General features: G+C 33.4%; 2 protein-coding genes across 4 annotated transcripts; one reads left to right on the forward strand and one right to left on the reverse strand.

Annotated features, from left to right (window-relative positions):
• Nucleotides 1–3,395: 3,395 nt before the first annotated feature.
• Nucleotides 3,396–8,118, forward strand: LOC132614404 (inositol transporter 4). Of its 3 annotated transcripts, none has more exons than XM_060328852.1 (7): nucleotides 3,396–3,684; nucleotides 4,441–4,641; nucleotides 5,217–5,287; nucleotides 5,378–5,713; nucleotides 5,811–5,918; nucleotides 6,025–6,636; nucleotides 7,421–8,118. In XM_060328852.1, exons 2-7 carry the CDS (start codon nucleotides 4,509–4,511, stop codon nucleotides 7,892–7,894), a joined length of 1,734 nt encoding a protein of 577 aa, XP_060184835.1. In that variant the 5' UTR covers nucleotides 3,396–3,684; nucleotides 4,441–4,508; the 3' UTR covers nucleotides 7,895–8,118. The 3 variants fall into 3 exon arrangements, with proteins under 3 accessions (XP_060184835.1, XP_060184836.1, XP_060184834.1); XM_060328853.1 differs by having other exon boundaries at nucleotides 4,502–4,641; XM_060328851.1 differs by having other exon boundaries at nucleotides 3,397–3,684; nucleotides 4,489–4,641.
• Nucleotides 8,119–13,712: 5,594 nt separating this feature from the next.
• Nucleotides 13,713–16,676, reverse strand: LOC132613772 (U-box domain-containing protein 4). The gene is made up of 2 exons (XM_060327990.1): nucleotides 15,153–16,676; nucleotides 13,713–14,281 (listed from the first exon to the last, which is right to left on the reverse strand). The coding sequence occupies exons 1-2, from the start codon at nucleotides 16,494–16,496 to the stop codon at nucleotides 14,219–14,221; spliced, it is 1,407 nt and encodes a 468-aa protein (XP_060183973.1). The 5' UTR covers nucleotides 16,497–16,676; the 3' UTR covers nucleotides 13,713–14,218.
• Nucleotides 16,677–17,653: the final 977 nt, after the last annotated feature.

Consider the following 17,653-nt stretch of genomic DNA (forward strand, 5'->3'; position numbering starts at 1 on the left):
AATCCCAATTTTTTTTTTTTTTTTTTTTGGGATTTCTATGGACAAACGGAGCCTAAATTTATTCTCAACGCTTATCCATGAGTAATTAATTTTTGGTTTTGGCCTTTTGTGTTGTGAACAATTATCAACTTTGTTACTTATCTTTTTCCCTTTTTTGTTTCTGAAATTTTAGAAGAAAAAAAACTCATTTTTTCCTCCACTTATCATGGGAACTCGTTACGTTTAATAATAATGAAAAAAACAATACTTTTATCCAATGATTTGAAATTAGTAAATTCCCATGAAATGTGCCCATAAATCAGGAATTTCTCAAAAAAGAAAATTACATAATTTCGGTATGTTCCATAAATTAAGACAAAATTTCCATCGTAGTAAGAACACACTACAAAACGGTTCAGATCCTAGTGTATTTATGAATTTTAAATTCTATAAAACGACTTTACGTGCTAGTAATTGAATCTATATATAATATAAAGCTAAAAATAAACAATCTTATGTGACACCTCTCTATTGCCAAGGATTCTATTTATCTTTTTTCTCCTTTTTTTGACTTTTTATATCATTTTTAATTATTTTATTTGAATTTAAAAAGCCATCTCCAAAACTCACACCCCTTCATCTTCATAACTCCTACTCTTAATTAGTATTAATAATTAATTTCACAATTCCTAATTTAATATACAAGTTGTGACACCTAATTAAAATCACACCAACATGGTATTCTCATTTTTTGACAATTTTTTATTCATTTCTCTACAAAATTTATATATATATATCTATATCTATATCTATATCTATATTCTATATATAATATAAAGCTAAGCCAAAGAAGAGTGATGTGGCACCTCTCTTTGGCCAAAGATTCTATTTATCTTTTTTCTCCTTTTTTTTAGCCTTTTTCATTTTTTTATTTATGAGTTATGTTAAAAAAAATTACTCCTTTAATTCTCTTAATCATATCTTAATTCTGTTAAATGTGCTACATTTAACTATCTTAATAACATTTATCATGCAGACGGTTAGATGCTGCTAAATGACTTAAGTATTGTATTTTAATTTTATTTTTCTTACCTTTCTCATTTTCTTGACTTTTTAATTGATTTGTTTTCTCTTCCTTTAAAATTGATTGCTTATTTATTGTTGTTTGAAACGGTTGAGGTGGCAATGAGGAGTTGTAACTCTTGAGGGCAACTAATTGTAGCATTCAACGAGGAAATAAATGGTTATTTTTAGCCAAAATAAAATTTCTCTTAACCCACTCTATAAATTGGGATTCACATACACACACACAAAAAAAAAGATCAGTTCATATCATTGAAACGGCAAATTAGAAAAGAATAATCGACACCAATGTTTGGTGATAGCGGAGACTGCAAAATTTTCCTTCTTCCTCAACGTTGGTACTTTTATTTTTACGTTTAATTATGGATAGGTTGTGGTACTACTATATCGGATTTTTCATTTACCAATTGCAAGCTATGTTCCTACCCTATAGATTTATTTTTCTTGCTCTAAAAAATAAGTTAAGTTTATCATTTTCTCGACTTACTTTGTTGTATTGTATTATTTGTTATTTTTTAAATTTTGGGTCTATTGATTTATTGCAGAGTTGAATGACAACAAAATATAACTTTTGTGGCAAGTTTATAAGGATTACTGGTTATTCTTTAGTGTGTGTCTTGCCTGACATTATTTTTTCAGAACATGCACTATTTCGGAGGTTCAAGTTTGGACGTTATTTGTGACGAACATGAAAGACATGCTCTACCACAGTGTTCATAGAGAACAAATTGGATGATTTCACTAGGTCAGAAGGATGCATATTATGGTAAGATGAATCGTTTGGAGAGACATGTGAATATATATTGTTTATGAATTCGCCAACATATCACTTGGTCCTATCACTAACCGATCAAAGGAACTTATGTATACATGTGATTCGTTCTCTTTAGAGAAAAATTTAGAATATATTGCTTTTGGAATATATGAGAAAATAACTTGCAATGTTTTAGTTCCTGTATCATGAATATCTATACATTAATTAATTTATATAGTATTATTTTTGTGTTAATATTCGTTAAATGTTTCATTTTCCTTTTACTAAATGTGATCTTCCTATTCTTTTTTCTTAGTGATACAAAAAAAAGATGTTAGATATACACACAGTGAGGCTGAAAATAATAAGTTAATGAGGTAATTTTTTACTTTGAGATAATTTGAAGAATCTTGACATCCAGAAGGAAGAAAAAAAAAGAGAGAAAAAGAAATAGAGTCCAAAAGTAATAATGATTTTCATCACCCAATAAACTCATTTTTTCTCCACTAAAAGAAAATAATGAATTTGATTAAAAATTTTAGTTTCAATTATCATTAAACTTATGCACACAAATATGCATTTAGAAATAGGAGTTTGGATTGTTGCTTCACTCTCTCAAAGTATTCTATTTCATGCTTTATCATTCTTTCTCCAACCTATTAAAAAAATTCTTTATTTCCTTTTACACTTTAGTATTGAAACACGATTTGTTTTGATCCAGATAATGATCAATTATTTCTCTAAACATTCGCTTCTATGTCACATTACAAGGACTAAAATTATTTACAAACATGTTATGTCTATTTTTTCTTTCTTATTAGTATTTTAATTTGTTTATTTCAAATACAAAGTATGTATCCTTAAAGAACAAGACTTCACCGTGCAAGTTTAAAAATTTTGTGTTGCAAGGGCAAGAGATGGTGTTCCTAATGATGTTCTTTTGCCAATTCAAAAGTTTGTATTTCATTTATGTAAATTTTCTTCTTCTCAATAGACAAATAAATTATAATTTGAATGTCTTTATTCGAATAAATTTTAAAATGAAATTTATGTAAATAAATTAAATTGTTGTTTAATGTTAAATTTTTAAAATCTTTGATAATCTCTCTTACCGAAATAACACTTAAATAAGCCTCATTAGAAATATACAATTCATTATATTCACATGAAAGTATATGTTCTAATTAAATTAAATTTCGGAATTAACCCAAATGCACTTTATTTATACTCCTAAGTCTTTTTCTCTCATAAAAAGATATATATATATATATATATATATATATATATATATATATATATATATATATATATATATATATATATTACATCAATTCGTTTTAAGACTGCTAATGGTTTTTCACAAATTTGTTTTTGCATTTAACGACCGCGCGAAGCGCGAATAAATATACTAGTTCTTAATATAAAATTGATAACTATTGAATGAATTTCGTAAGCGTTTGGGATAAACTTATTCGGTTTTGATCAAACTCGTAAGTTGCCTTCTAGTTCCCACCAATAAAACCGATTATTTTCCAACTTCCAAAGGATAAGGGACAGCTAGAATTTACTTCTAATTCTACATTTATTAGAATTTATTATTACCATAATTGAAATAAAAACATTTAAACTTCAAAATCTTGAAAGGATAAATATATAACAAAATCCTAATCAGATTTGACTAAAAATTCCTTTGATATCTTTTCCTTTTCTGACTTTGGTTAAACGTGATATGTATCCACAACTTAAGATATATCTTATTATTCTTATCGACAAAGTTGAAAAAAAGGTCGTGTGGGTGTGGACTCTCTTTCAAGAAAGACTAATGAAATAGAAAAAATAGAGTGGCAGAGTTGACAACTTCACTTAAGGTACTGTATTTTTTTTTTTTTTTGTATTAATAATCTGATTCTGCTTATTTTTCTTGTTCTAATTTTCAATCACAATTGTCATTGCTTTTTTTTTTTTTTTTTTTTGTGTGTGTGTGGGTGTGTTCATAATCTCATTCTGCTTATTTTTCTTGTTCTAAGTCTCAATTCCAATTGTCATTGTTTTTTCTTTCCTTATAAATTTATTTATATTTTTTTGGCATGGTCCCAATAGTGTAATTTCCACTTTTTTAAAAAATTCTGCATGATTGTATTTTTTTTTCATTGGCATCCCTGTTTATTCTCTGTAATAAGTCTAAATAAGTGGATACTGAAATCTTGATTTAAGAAGAGAATCAAATGTTGCTTTTTTGTAATATATAAGAATAAAATAATTTTTTTTTTTGTCAATTATTGCTTTTATAGATTTAGTGTTTGCTGTTTTTGCTTTGTTTGGATAAGTTGGAATACGAATGGTCTTAATCAGTATATGCATTGTACAAATTGCTGTTTTTTTGTGCTAAAGATTCTCATTTTCCACCTCATAATCACATATCTTTCCTTGATTAATCAATTATCAGATCAAGAATCTTCTTTTTTTGGTCCTAGTGCTACTTTTTTTGGCAATTTGTATTAGAGAATGTATTTGTATCTCTAGCAACTTGGATGAACTTTTATATATTGGATAACGTATGTGATTTTTCCCTTGAGAAAAAAGAGTATTTAAAGGTGAATTGTTTGTTATTGCCTTATTGACAGGCAAGTTGCTTTAAAGATTTCTCTTGTGAATTCTCTTGAACATAGCAGGAAATTGATACAGGGATACTATGGAAGGTGGTCCTCACAAAGCCGATAAGACAGAGTTTACAGAATGCTGGAGAACATCATGGAAAAAGCCATACATTATGCGTCTCGCCTTTTCTGCTGGCATTGGAGGGCTGCTGTTTGGTTATGATACTGGTAAATGACAACTCCATTTAGTACTTTCTTGTTGTTAGAAGTCAAGAATTTCGCTAAAGTTGTTCAAGATTTAGTATATATGTATATAGAAACGATATTTGACCTATATATAAAGTATAGTTTTCGTCAATGGGTGGTCTACGAAACACCCTTTATGTGATGCAGCTCCCCCCCGAGTTCAACATGTTGTAGAAACTGATCTTAGTCACTTGTGATAAGATGTAAATAATTGTTAAAAGTGTAGTAAATTACTTGTGCCTTCTTTTAATTTTGGCTTAATGTGATTTTTCTTGAACACAAGGTGTGATATCTGGTGCATTGCTTTATATTCAGGATGTAAATAACATATATGTATATAAAAAGTGATATTTGACTGAATACATTGTATAATTTTCCGGCGATGGGTGTTCAACTGAACACTCTTTATGGGCTGTATCCCCACCCGTGTTTAGCACTTGCTACATTTGTCAATAAATCATTGAGATAAGATGTAAATAATTGCTAATTGTAGTATTGGTAAAGTTGCTTGTCTCTTCTTTTAATTAGTGGCTTAATGTGATTTTCTTGCAAACAAGGTGTGATATCTGGTGCATTGCTTTATATTCGGGATGACTTCAAATCTGTCGACAAGCATACTTGGTTGCAAGTAAGTGATTTACTCTGCTTTATATATTAAATCAATTTGATTATATCGTGAAAATGAAATAACTCGGAATGTTTCCTAATAACTATGCAGGAAACCATAGTTAGCATGGCGGTTGCAGGGGCGATTTTCGGGGCAGGATTTGGTGGGTGGTTGAATGACAAGTATGGTCGGAGAAAATCGATTCTTTTAGCAGATGTCTTGTTCTTTGTTGGTGCGATCGTCATGGCACTTGCTCCGGTACCTTGGGTGATAATTATTGGAAGAGTACTTGTTGGTTTAGGAGTTGGAATGGCTTCCATGACCTCGCCACTTTATATCTCGGAAGCTTCCCCGGCTCGGATTAGAGGAGCTTTAGTTAGCACAAATGGTCTGCTAATTACGGGAGGACAGTTTCTTTCGTATCTTATCAACTTAGCATTTACCAGGGTAATAATACATGTTGAAACTCTTTTTGAACTTTTTTCGTCAATTTGAAATGTTCTTTTTCGAAATGTTTTAACTAGTTTCTGTGCATCATGTTTAGACCAAAGGAACTTGGCGATGGATGCTTGGCGTAGCCGGTATTCCTGCTGTTATTCAATTTTTCCTAATGCTGTCCCTTCCCGAGTCACCTCGTTGGTTGTATAGAGCGGTACGCTGATTGTATCTTTAATTTTCTCTTTTTAGCCTAAAGTTTGAAGGAATGTTCATCTAGTAGATTCTCTCTCACTGCCACTATTAATTGACCTTTTCTGCAGAACAAGAAAGAGGAAGCTAAGGCTATCTTAGAGAAGATATATCCCGCTCATGAAGTTGAAGACGAGATGAAAGCTTTGGAGGCTTCCATTGAAACCGAGAAGGCGGATTTAGAGTTCCTCGGAGGTGGTATTTTTTCACAAGTCAAGAGTGCATGGAGCAACATCGTTGTTCGTCGGGGTCTCTATGCCGGTATTACAGTCCAGGTGGCACAACAGTTTGTCGGAATAAACACGGTCATGTATTACAGTCCTACAATTGTACAACTGGCTGGATTTGCTTCTAACAAGACAGCTTTAGCACTCTCGCTCATAACGTCTGGTCTCAATGCTGTGGGGTCCATTATCAGTATGTGCTTTGTTGACAGGTTTGGGAGGAGGAGGTTGATGATTGTTTCCATGTTTGGTATCATAATGTGCCTAGTCGTATTGTCTGTTCTCTTCATGCAAGCTTCTTCACACGCCCCACCAATTAGTGCTGTCGAATCCAATCACTTTGGATCGAATTCCACATGCTCGGCATTTCTAAAAGTTCCAAGCGCATCATCATGGAACTGTATGAGTTGCATACAGGCTTCCTCAGATTGTGCTTTCTGCTCTAATGGAGACAACAAAGTAAGTTTTGTTGATTCTGTCATTATACTTTGACGTTGTTATCTGTTTTCTGTTTCATTTTGAATCCATATACAGTCAAAACTCACTATAACAACGTCGTGTGTTCCGATAAATTTTGCTTTTTATAGTGAAATGTTGTTATAGAGATCTATAACACTCGCTCAATTCCAATATAAAAAAAATTCTGACACTTTTTTTTGTGGTCCAAAATGAATGAATTTTCCAAAGTCCAAAGATGTATTAATTATTTTTTTCCAAAATTATGCTTCTCTTGAATGAGTTTTTCAACTATTTTACATTTTCTAGGAGTATAGTATTAAAGAAGGGAGTATTTTTCAAGACATGAATTGCACTAATTACAAAGGGTAATATTGACAAATTACTCTTTGATTAATTTCTTTAATTAACTTTCCTAAAGCGTGTGTCATACCCCAAAAATTCATGTTTTTGGAATGGAGTGAGTATAACATAGATTGAAAGATCGGTTCCACGGAAAACATAGTTGTTGTAGTAAAATGTTATTATAGAGATTGTTATAGAGAGGTCTAACAATGTGCCCTTGCAAATATACAAAGTAAACTTCAGTTTGAAACATGAAATAAATGTTTAGAATCCGACAATCCCAAACTCAAACCGGCCTACAAGTAGACCGAACACTAAATCTTGCGTATGCCACTGTGTGTTTTGGTTTCCTCCTAATTGCGTTACTTTTTTATGCCAGACTTTTTGTTCTTTTTTTTCCGTCTATCTACTATTGATATTGACAGTAATTTTCTTTGATCAGTATCATCCCGGTGCATGCTTGGCTCTAAATGATAACGTTAAAGGTTTATGCCGATCGGAAAGACGTGAATGGTACACAAAAGGTTGTCCTAGCAAGTTCGGGTTCTTTGCAGTGATGCTTCTCGGATTGTACATCATATCATACTCTCCTGGTATGGGAACAGCTCCGTGGATTGTCAACTCCGAGATATACCCCTTAAGATACAGAGGCATTGGTGGTGGGATAGCGGCCGTCTCAAATTGGGTATCTAATCTTATCGTGAGCGAGTCGTTCTTGACATTAACCGAGGCTATTGGTTCTGCTGGTACATTTCTTCTATTTGCTGGATTTTCAACAATTGGCCTAATAGCCATATTCTTTCTGGTGCCTGAAACAAAAGGCTTGCAATTTGAGGAAGTTGAAAAGATGCTTGAGAAAGGCTATACACCGAAATTGTTTCGCAAGAAAACGGACGAAAAATCCGATGCGAGCTAAGTTTAATTTAGTCCATAATCTTAATTAATGTGACATTTTTACTGGTAATTTGTCTCTAATTGTCAGATAATGGCCAAAAAAATAAGTGTAAGTGAAAATCTTTGATTATCAAATTGATGTTTTATAGTGTAAGATGGTCAGAGAGTAGAATATCTCGGTGTTTCAATTAGACATTTGAAAAATGTTCTTGACAGTCATATTAATTGTTCTCACTTTTTTGTGTCCTCTTGAGTACTGATCCCTTTCTTTATTTCTTTTGCTCTGCTTTAAAATTTTTGGTTACAGTTATATGGATTGGAAAAAGATCGATTTCTAATCTCTGAATGTCAATCCTGCATACATCTAGGTATAAAGACTAAAAGATTTATCTTTGACAGTTGATAAATCAAAATGAAGCTTACACTTTCGGGAAATCTTTACTGGTTGTCCCTTTTTGGGATAGCTATTTAATAAACGGAAAAGGGCCAAAATTACCCCTGAACTTTGGAAAATAGTTCATCCATACCCTTCGTTATACTTTAGGATCAATTATACCCTTACCGTTATACTATAGGGTCAATTATACCCTTATGTCTAACAGCTGCCACGTGGCATTATCTTAGCCCTTCAAAATTATTTTTCCCTCAAATAATTTTTTACCCGCTAAAATAACTCAACCCGACCCGAATTTTTTTTTCCAGCCAAGGGGTAATGGGTTGGGTCCGTATCACTTTAGCTGGAAACAAAAAAATCGGGTCGGGTCGGGTCGGGTTGGGTTGGGTTATTTTAGTGGGTAAAAAATTATTTGAGGGAAAAATAATTTTGAAGGGCTGGGATGATGCCCGTGGCAGCTGTTAGACATAAGGGTATAATTGACCCCATAGTATAACGGTAAGGGTATAATTGGCCCTAAAGTATAACGAAAGGTATGAATGAACTATTTTCCAAAGTTCAGGGGTAATTTTGGCCCTTTTCCGTTTAGTAAATGATCCTTATTTTATTTCTTTTGAAATCTATAGACCTTTTAAACACGGCTTAAATATTTCTTTTGAGCAAACTAAAAATCTGAAGAAAATATTGGACCATGTTCTAAAATATTGTAAGTAATTATAAACTTTAGATGATAGTTTAATATTTTGTTTGTCAGGTTGAGCAATATATGGACAAACATTAAACTTGAGTTTAAGGATAATATTTCTGGGCTATAATTGCACATCCTTAAAAATAAAGACAAATTAAATGGTGGCCTAAAAATGTTACATTTGCGTGAATGAGCCGTTCCTTTAGAAACCAAATGCTTACAAATTAGCGAATTCCTACGGGTCATTTGCACTTTTGTCACTATTTTGTGTTGGTCCTTAATTTTTATCCTTCAAAATTGAATTTATGCCTAGAAGAGCATAAGTTACGCATCTAATATCCACAAGTTATGCCAACGTCCTTAAAGAACTTATGCCTCTCTAGGCATAAATTCGATTTTAAAGGACAAAAATTAAAGACCAGGCCATTTGAAGGGCAAACATTAAAGACAAGTCCATTTGAAGGACAAACCGTGCAATTACTTCAATTCCTACCACGTTATCTCGGACAACATTTTTTTTTTTTGCGAAATGCCCTTCAAAAGCACTTGTGTTTAATTTTTGTCCCTCAAATTGGTGATCTTTAATTTTTAGCGTTTAATTTTTGTATTTCGCTAAAAAATTCTTGGTTCCGGGTTCGAACTTCCGCTTAGTTAAAATTTAAAAAAAAAATAAAAAAAAATCGCAAGGTAGAGTTTGAATTCGCCAGGCAAAGTTTGAGGCAAACTCTGCCTTAAGCTTAGGGGCGGGCACAGTTTGAGCCAACCCGAAATCCGAATTTTTTAAATATTTGGTTTGGATATTTGAATTATGAATTGGACTTCGAATTTTATTTTTAAAATTTATGAATTTTGGATTGGATATGGATTTAGTACTATGGATTTTTGGATATCCGAAAATTCAAAATTTTTGTACTTTTTATCTAGACCTATCTATATCATATGTGTCCAGTACTAATAAGTCTAGTTTCTAAAGGTCCAATAGATTAATACCTAAGGCCCTACTCATTAAAATATTAAATCTAGTATACAATTCTCTACTAAATCAAATATAATGTAGGGTTTTCTTACTTTTCAAGTCTCAAAAGTCTCACGTTAGTGTCACCCACGACAGAGTTCTTTGTTATTTTTCTAGATGACTACTTAGATTTTCTTTTGTTCATTTCCACTTTTCAAGAATGCTTTTATTTGGTATGAATTTACTATGTTGGACATGACTTGAATTTGTTAATCCTAATTTGAACTGAAAGGTTTTTTTTACTGAACAATTAAGATTTACATTTACCTCTGTGGAACTAACACATGAATTTCGTTCCCAATAAGTTTACCTTAAGTCTCAAGAGTCAAATCCGAAATATCCAAACCGAATTTAAAATACCCAATCCAATCCAAACTTATTTAGATGATTTGACTTGTAATTTCTTCAATTCGAAAACCGAATATCCAAACTGAAAATTTCATATCCAATCCAATGGCCTGAACGCCCACCCCTACTTAAGGTAGTATTTGCCTTCAGGCAAAGCGAAACTTTACCTTAAGGCAGAGTTTGCCTCATACCTGAAGGCAAAATTCTAACTTAAAGTAGAAGTTTGTATTAAGGCAATTTTTTTTTTTAAAATTCAGTTGAAATTTTGCAAAATTTTGTCTTAAGGCCTAACTTTTGCCTGAATAGGCCTAATTTTGTTACAAAACTCTGTCTTGCAATTTTTTCTTTTTAATTGAGCTGGGGTTTGAACCCAGGACCTCCGGATATTGGCAAAAGACAAAAATTAAAGACCACCAAAATGAGGCACAGAAATTTAAGACCAGTGCCTTTGAAGGGTGATCGTGCAAATGACCCCTTGAACAATGACTTCTATCATATCAACGCAAAAAAGGATTAAATTGATGGGCCAAAAGTCTGTTCAAGCCTATGTTTTTATTGTGGGCCGACATTTTAAGCCCTTATTGTCTATGAAGTCCTTGTGAAGCCTCGACGGGCTACATTTTCTAGGCCGTTCAGTCCAATTTAATGGGAAGAAATTGCACGTTTTGTCCTTCAAATTTTTGTCATTCAAAATCGGGGCACAAGGTCTTTTATGCCAAGCGGGACCAAAGTTCTTAAATGTGAGGGGCATAACTTGTGGGATATTATGGAGTAAAAATATAAACGTATGCCCCATGAAAAAGTTATTTGCATTGAGAAGCAAAAATTAAAGAGCAGCATAAAAAGGACAAAAGTGCAAATGACCCATTTAATGCTTTTTTGTATTTGATTCTATAGAAGTCATTACAACAACAACATACCCAATATAATCCCACATAGTGGGGTCTGAAGAGGGTAGAGTGTAGGTATACCTTACCCCTACCTTCGGAGATAGAGAGATTGTTTTCGATAGACTCTCGGCCCAAAAAAAGTATGTCAAAGCAGTCCAGATAAGGAAATAACAAAAAATGAAGAGGCCATAACAAAATACTATTCTATAGAAGTCATTATTCAAGATAAAATGCTACAATTCGCTAATAGTTCAGCTCTATAATTCAACAATAGCCAATGTCGCGGATTTCAAATAAAGTTATTAATTTTATTCATTTTGACTCGTCTAAATTCAGTTCAATTCACCTATTTAATATCTTTAATGGAAGCATATGCTTCTAGACTTAACATATTAATGAAATTTTCTCGTTTTAACATATTAATGAAATTTTTTGCACATATATTACCGTTAAGACCTTAAAACATTGAGTTTCGCAGAACTAACCATCCCATGGTTAAATCCGCCACTGTCCAAAAACCTATCGACTATTGTCCCCATTCTTCTTTTGATGTGATGAATTTCGAGCTTTCTTCAAGACTTGATCAACACCATACAAAGCACAATAATGTTCACTATTTTTTTTCAATAATATTTGGTATTCGATACTCATTAGTCAAACTAATTTGTTATGAGCCACGTAAAATCGTACTAAACGAAGTTGTTTCACTTGTATAATCAACACTCCACAACTTAGACAATCAAACAAAAGCTTATTAGAAGAGCAAAAGGGTATTGTTTTGGTAAATAAATGACAGAAAAATTGAAAGATATAGGAGGGAAAGACTGTCCCATCCAAACAGCAAGATAAATGCCAAGCTGTTGTGTTTATGCCAGCTAATGCATATCATTAAAAGGGACAATGGCTACTATTTTTTACCAAACAATGTAACCTGTTGTGGGGTTTGGTGGCTGCCATTATTATTCATCATATATATAATCTCTGTGCATGCACTAAAACCCTTTCTTTCTAGGACCTACCCTACACCACCTTCTATCACCTTTGCCACAAAAAAAGTACTCTCAAGTCGTAATAGTTATTCCTAGATATGTTGTTCGGATTTTCCAAACAAAATTTTGCACCTAATGATAATTTCTTTTTATCTATTCAAGTCACAGTGGAGAAAATTATGTTGTACTGTGGGAAGCACACATAAGTTTGTATAAGTACCACCATTATCCAAAAAAACATAAATATTTGCTTTTGAACCCACAATTTTAAAAGAATAGCGAGTTCAGTTAAAAAATTAAAAAAATTGAACCAATTAAATTAAAATTCTGAATCCGCCTTTAAGATATACAAGAACTATCCCATGCTTTTAACTTCTTTGGACATTTCATTTTTCATGTTAGCTCCTCCCAGACCTCAATGGTATGGAAGTGTAAAACAAATTAATAGCCCATGTGACCACAAAACCTATGAGGATAAGATCTCTTAATTGATATGGCTTAATTGTTATGTTATACCCTCTTTGGCATTACAAGATTTTCATAAACCAAAGAAGTTCTACCTACTCTATGCAATTTCATTCTATGCAGGCATGGCCACTTACAGTAGCAATAAAGGCATTGACCTTCCAAACAAATAACTACCTCACTAGTCTCCAATAAGGAGACCGGAACTACCCCTTAGTAGATAATTTACTGTCTAAGAAAAGACTACATCAATAACGAGTAAGTTTTTGGCAAACGGAATTACTCGATACCTGCTGAAAAGTAGGATTCCCATAAAATTAGTCAAGATGCAGACTAACATGAACACTAAGGTTATAAAAAATCAGCAAGTTTAATTAGCCAAGATCTCTCTCATATCAGAGAATGCCAGGACTTGAGAACAAAAAAAACAATGGTTTCAAAATACGAGGGAAACATAGCACATGAAGGGATCAAGCTAAAAAGGTCACACGCCAATTTGATTAAATGAAGGGTTCAATAGAGTTTAGCCTAAAGTTTTGGTGTATTCAAGAAATGCATGAAATAAAGGGGTCAAAGGTTGGAGGACCCAAAAATGGTTGGCTAACCAACTCATTTGAACCCACCTCAATTGACCAAATTCTAAGCAACCTTGCCAGCTAAAAGCCACTCAGTGACATAGGAAATAGACAAAGATGAGAATAGATGATTCTCTATTTTTAAAAATCATAGTGTTCAAAATTTACTGACCTGAAAAATTAAGTTCGCATTGGTAACTCTCTTAAACGAGAAGCGTCATTTCAAAGCTCTCTAAATCAGAAGCGTCATTTCAAAGCTCTCTAAATCAGAAGCGTCATTTCAAAGCTGCAACCCGAGACCAGTAAAATAATTGGGGCGGTGGACACAAAGCTAAAGATACAGTATTTCAATATGAATGCTACAAAGGCCAGTGGGGGAGGTGGGGTTTATGTACAAATTCTATTAACACCAAGTGGAGAACATAGGCATCTGATGCTCTCACTAGTTAACATACAGAGCCACAAATTCTTGAAACTTTTGATGTTCACAAATCATGAAATATCTTATAAATGACCAAATATTGCTTCATACACTAGCATCTGTTCATGTTCAGAAGAGTAAAAAAAACTACTTCTAGCATACTATGCTAGTTGATTATCACACACTAAACCCTTCTACAAGAACTTGGACCTCACAAACAAAACTAGAGGATAATAACCCAAATTCTCACCAAACCCAAAAACAAAACAAAAAAAAAAAAAAACTAGGCAAACAACCAGCTCCTATCAAGAGGGAGCCAGTTAATAATTCAAGAGGGATATGAGTACCCCCACTCTAATTACCTAGTCAAAAATAAGGTCAGATTTTCCTCACTATCTTCTAATAATACTATTTTTTAATTTTTTTTTTATTATTTATCATCTGACATCAGCCACTCCCACATATCTAAAAGACTCTGTACAAACTCTTCAAAAACACTTCTTCCTATATACACAACAAAACCATTACAGTAGAAATACTACTCTAAAACTACACTTTCTCTCAAGGAGTTGAACTTGAAGCTTCTTGTCTTGGCTCTCTCAAGTATCCCAGTAGTGTTTCTGCCTGAAGAAAAAGAAAAAAACAAAAAACCACTAAGGTATATCCATAACGAGAATAAGATCAGAATAATACAGCTTTCATCTCTTGGACTAAAATGGACTGAAATGCATATGCAGACTATAACATCAGGGTCATTGAAAGCAACATTGCAGCAGTTTTTGTTCCATACGTTACTGCACCAAGTACCAGAAATGTTCAAAATGAAAACATCACCAAAATAAAGTTTAAATAGTGGCTCATTTTAAAGGATAGCGACCCACACCATACAACTGTATTTCTCCATATCACATGTTTATGATTATATAAGTTCAAAGTTGTCATTGTAGCCATTAAAAATCCAATCTTTAATCCAAGCCCTTAGTTAAATACTGGTACAAATTAGTTGAAGTTCAAGCCTTAATTCATCCAAAAACATAGCAGCATTCACACAAGTTGCTAAGATAATAATAATTTGAAATAACTATTGGCTCTTTACTAGGAGTATTATGCCTTAAAAGTTCAGACTTTAAACAATATTACTACTATTACTACAAAGTACTAATAATTGACCAAGATTCTTGTTTTTATTTCAAGATCTTGAGTGAACAATGCTATGTTATTCCGACACTTCAAAAATGCCGACGGGTGCGCGTTAGATCTCCCAAAAGTAGTTTATTTTTTGAGGATCCGGCACGGTACGACAATAAATTTTTGAGGGTTGGAGCAACAAAGGACTGGTGGATCAAGAATTCAAACTATGTTACTAGGAGAATTACACTAAATTACTAAGGCCTACAAAAGTTCAGTCTTTAAACAATATTACTACTGCTACGAAGTGCTAATAATTGACCAAGATGTGTTTTTTCAAGAACTTGAGTGAAAAAAAAAAACTCACCTTGTGCTTAGCTTTGGCAGTTCCATTCTGAGACAAGGCAACAAGAGGAGGAATTCCACCTTCCCTAACAAGAAGTCCTCTATTTCTAACACTATCAACACAAAGTTGCAAAAGTGTCAACACAGCAAATTCCTTTCCTTTATCAGAACTATCTTCAATAGCTTCAACAAGTGCAGCAATTCCACCTTCTTCAACAATAGCTTCTTTCCCTAAATCAATCCCACATAAAATACTCAAAACCACCATAGCCTTTTCTGCTAATCCATTCCCTTGTTCACCAACAAGCCCAACAAGTGGTTTCACTGCACCAGCACTAATAGCTCTTTCTTTATTCAATTTAACTGAACAAAGCTTGTAAAGTGTAGTTAAAGCATCTTTTTTCCCTCTATTTGTTCCATTTATAAGCAAACAAACCAATGGTGGAATAGCACCACAAGCACCAATCGAAAGCTTATTCTGATCATCAACCAAAGCTAAACTTAACAACGCACAAGCAGCATTCTGTTTCGACGTATCAGTACCCGTTTTCAACACATAAATCAACGACTTTATAGCTCCATTATCGCTCGTTATTAACGCCTTGTTTGGCTCGTGTAGAGATAAATTCAAAAGACCCGTTACAGCATGTTCTTGTGTCCACGGATCAGTACACCTGAGTAGCGGTATTAGTGCATTAATCGCACCGGATTCACCTATCAACGCCCGATTATCAGCTCGATTCTTCGCTAATAACCTCAACTTCGCTGTCGCGGATCTTTTAACCGCTAAGGATGGAGACAGTAAGCTGTCAACACAGAGTTTCACCGTCGGTTGAAGATCCTCAGGGGAAATACTCTCTATTATCTCCGTAGAGAACTTGTCTCTTTCAAGAAACCCGTAACACGGCTCGGGCTCGGGCTCTGGCGGTCCGAGTTCGGGTCGGGTCAGACCCGGATCCGGGACATTAGCGAGGCGGTGGAGCTCACCGGATATATCACTGCTACAAGCTGATGAGAAGTCACTGAAAGCTTGAGAAAGTTCTAGAAAGGTTGAGATATCTTCTTCTTCTTCTTCTTCTTCTGGAGAGGATGTTTGAGGATTAATTTTTGCGAGTTCGTTGAGGCGAATATCGATGACGGAATCGGTTAAGTTCTCGGAAATGGTGCCGGAATGTTCGGAAATGGAGTCGGTTGTTCCAAATATAGTTGATCGTATAGTTCTCATGGAACGACCCATTGAACGGTTGATTTTGGCTGAAGAAGGTGGTGGAGTGTAGTAATAAGGACGTGTTTGGCTGGAATGGGAAATACTAGAGATACTGTGGTGACTATGAGAGTGAGAATGAGAATCTTCAAGTGAAACCATTTTTATGAGAAGAAAAGGAATCACAGCCAAACAGAGGAGATTGAAGTTGTAAATGGGTGTTTTTAAGATGATTATTTCATGGTTTAAGTGTGTAGTTTTAATGGTGGATATGAGAGACAGCTTGGAAGAAATGATAAAAATGGCGGATTTATAGAAAGGATGAGAATGAGTGGATTTGGTCTATTTGGTGGCTATGATTTTTTATTTAAGTGCTAAAATGACATGCTGTGCTGTCTATTTAGCATCACAGCTTGGGGAGAACTTATGGGGTCCGGAACCAAAATGCCCCCAAAAAAATCACTTTGAATCAAACTATTTCAACAAAAAAAATATGACAAAATTACCTTTAGTGCAGTAAAATGCTGCGCTAAAGCAGTTCACGAAGACGGAGCCGTTAACTGCTTTAGCGCAGTATTTTACTGCGTTATAGAAGTTGTTAAAAAAAAATCTATAACGCAGTAAAATACTCGTTATAGAAATAGTACCAAAAAAAAAAAATTGGCCAACATTATTTTTTGAAACACTTAGTGTTTTTTTTCATACTTTGACCAATGATTAGTCGTGTGTCAGAAACGTCAATATTTTATATAGAACCTGATATTTTTTTCTGCGTACAATAATGTAGGCTCAATACATCAAGGATACGTAAATGTTTGGATCGTCATTTTAGGGGTTGAAAAGGTGCCGAAGTAAGTTTTGTTTATAAAATTTAGGTTTAAGTATTCTATATACATAGACGTCCATTTTTGTTTGAAGACTTGTTGTCATTAGCTTAAAGTTTTTTATTTTTAGGGTTTAGATTTAAGTGTGTTATTTTTTAAAGCGTAATTTTATTTTGACTATACGCGATTTTTTGCGCTCGGACGTCCGATTTACGCGTTTTTTTTTTTTTTACAACATATTCGAAAGAAAGTTACGCATTAAAAAATAACACACTTAAGGAACTTAGTGTGTTATACAAACAAAAAAAAATCTTTAGCGCAATAAAATACTGCGCTAAAGCAGTTAAAAACCTTTTGGCAACGACTTTATTTTCAATAAATCTAAACTCTAAAAATAAAAAATCTTAAGCTAATGAAAACAAGTCTTCAAACAAAAATGGACGTTTATGTATATAGAACACTTAAACCTAAAGTTTACAAATAAAACTTACTTCG

Source organism: Lycium barbarum, chromosome 10 (genome assembly GCF_019175385.1).
Source record: "Lycium barbarum isolate Lr01 chromosome 10, ASM1917538v2, whole genome shotgun sequence".
NCBI classification, from domain to species: domain Eukaryota; kingdom Viridiplantae; phylum Streptophyta; class Magnoliopsida; order Solanales; family Solanaceae; genus Lycium; species Lycium barbarum.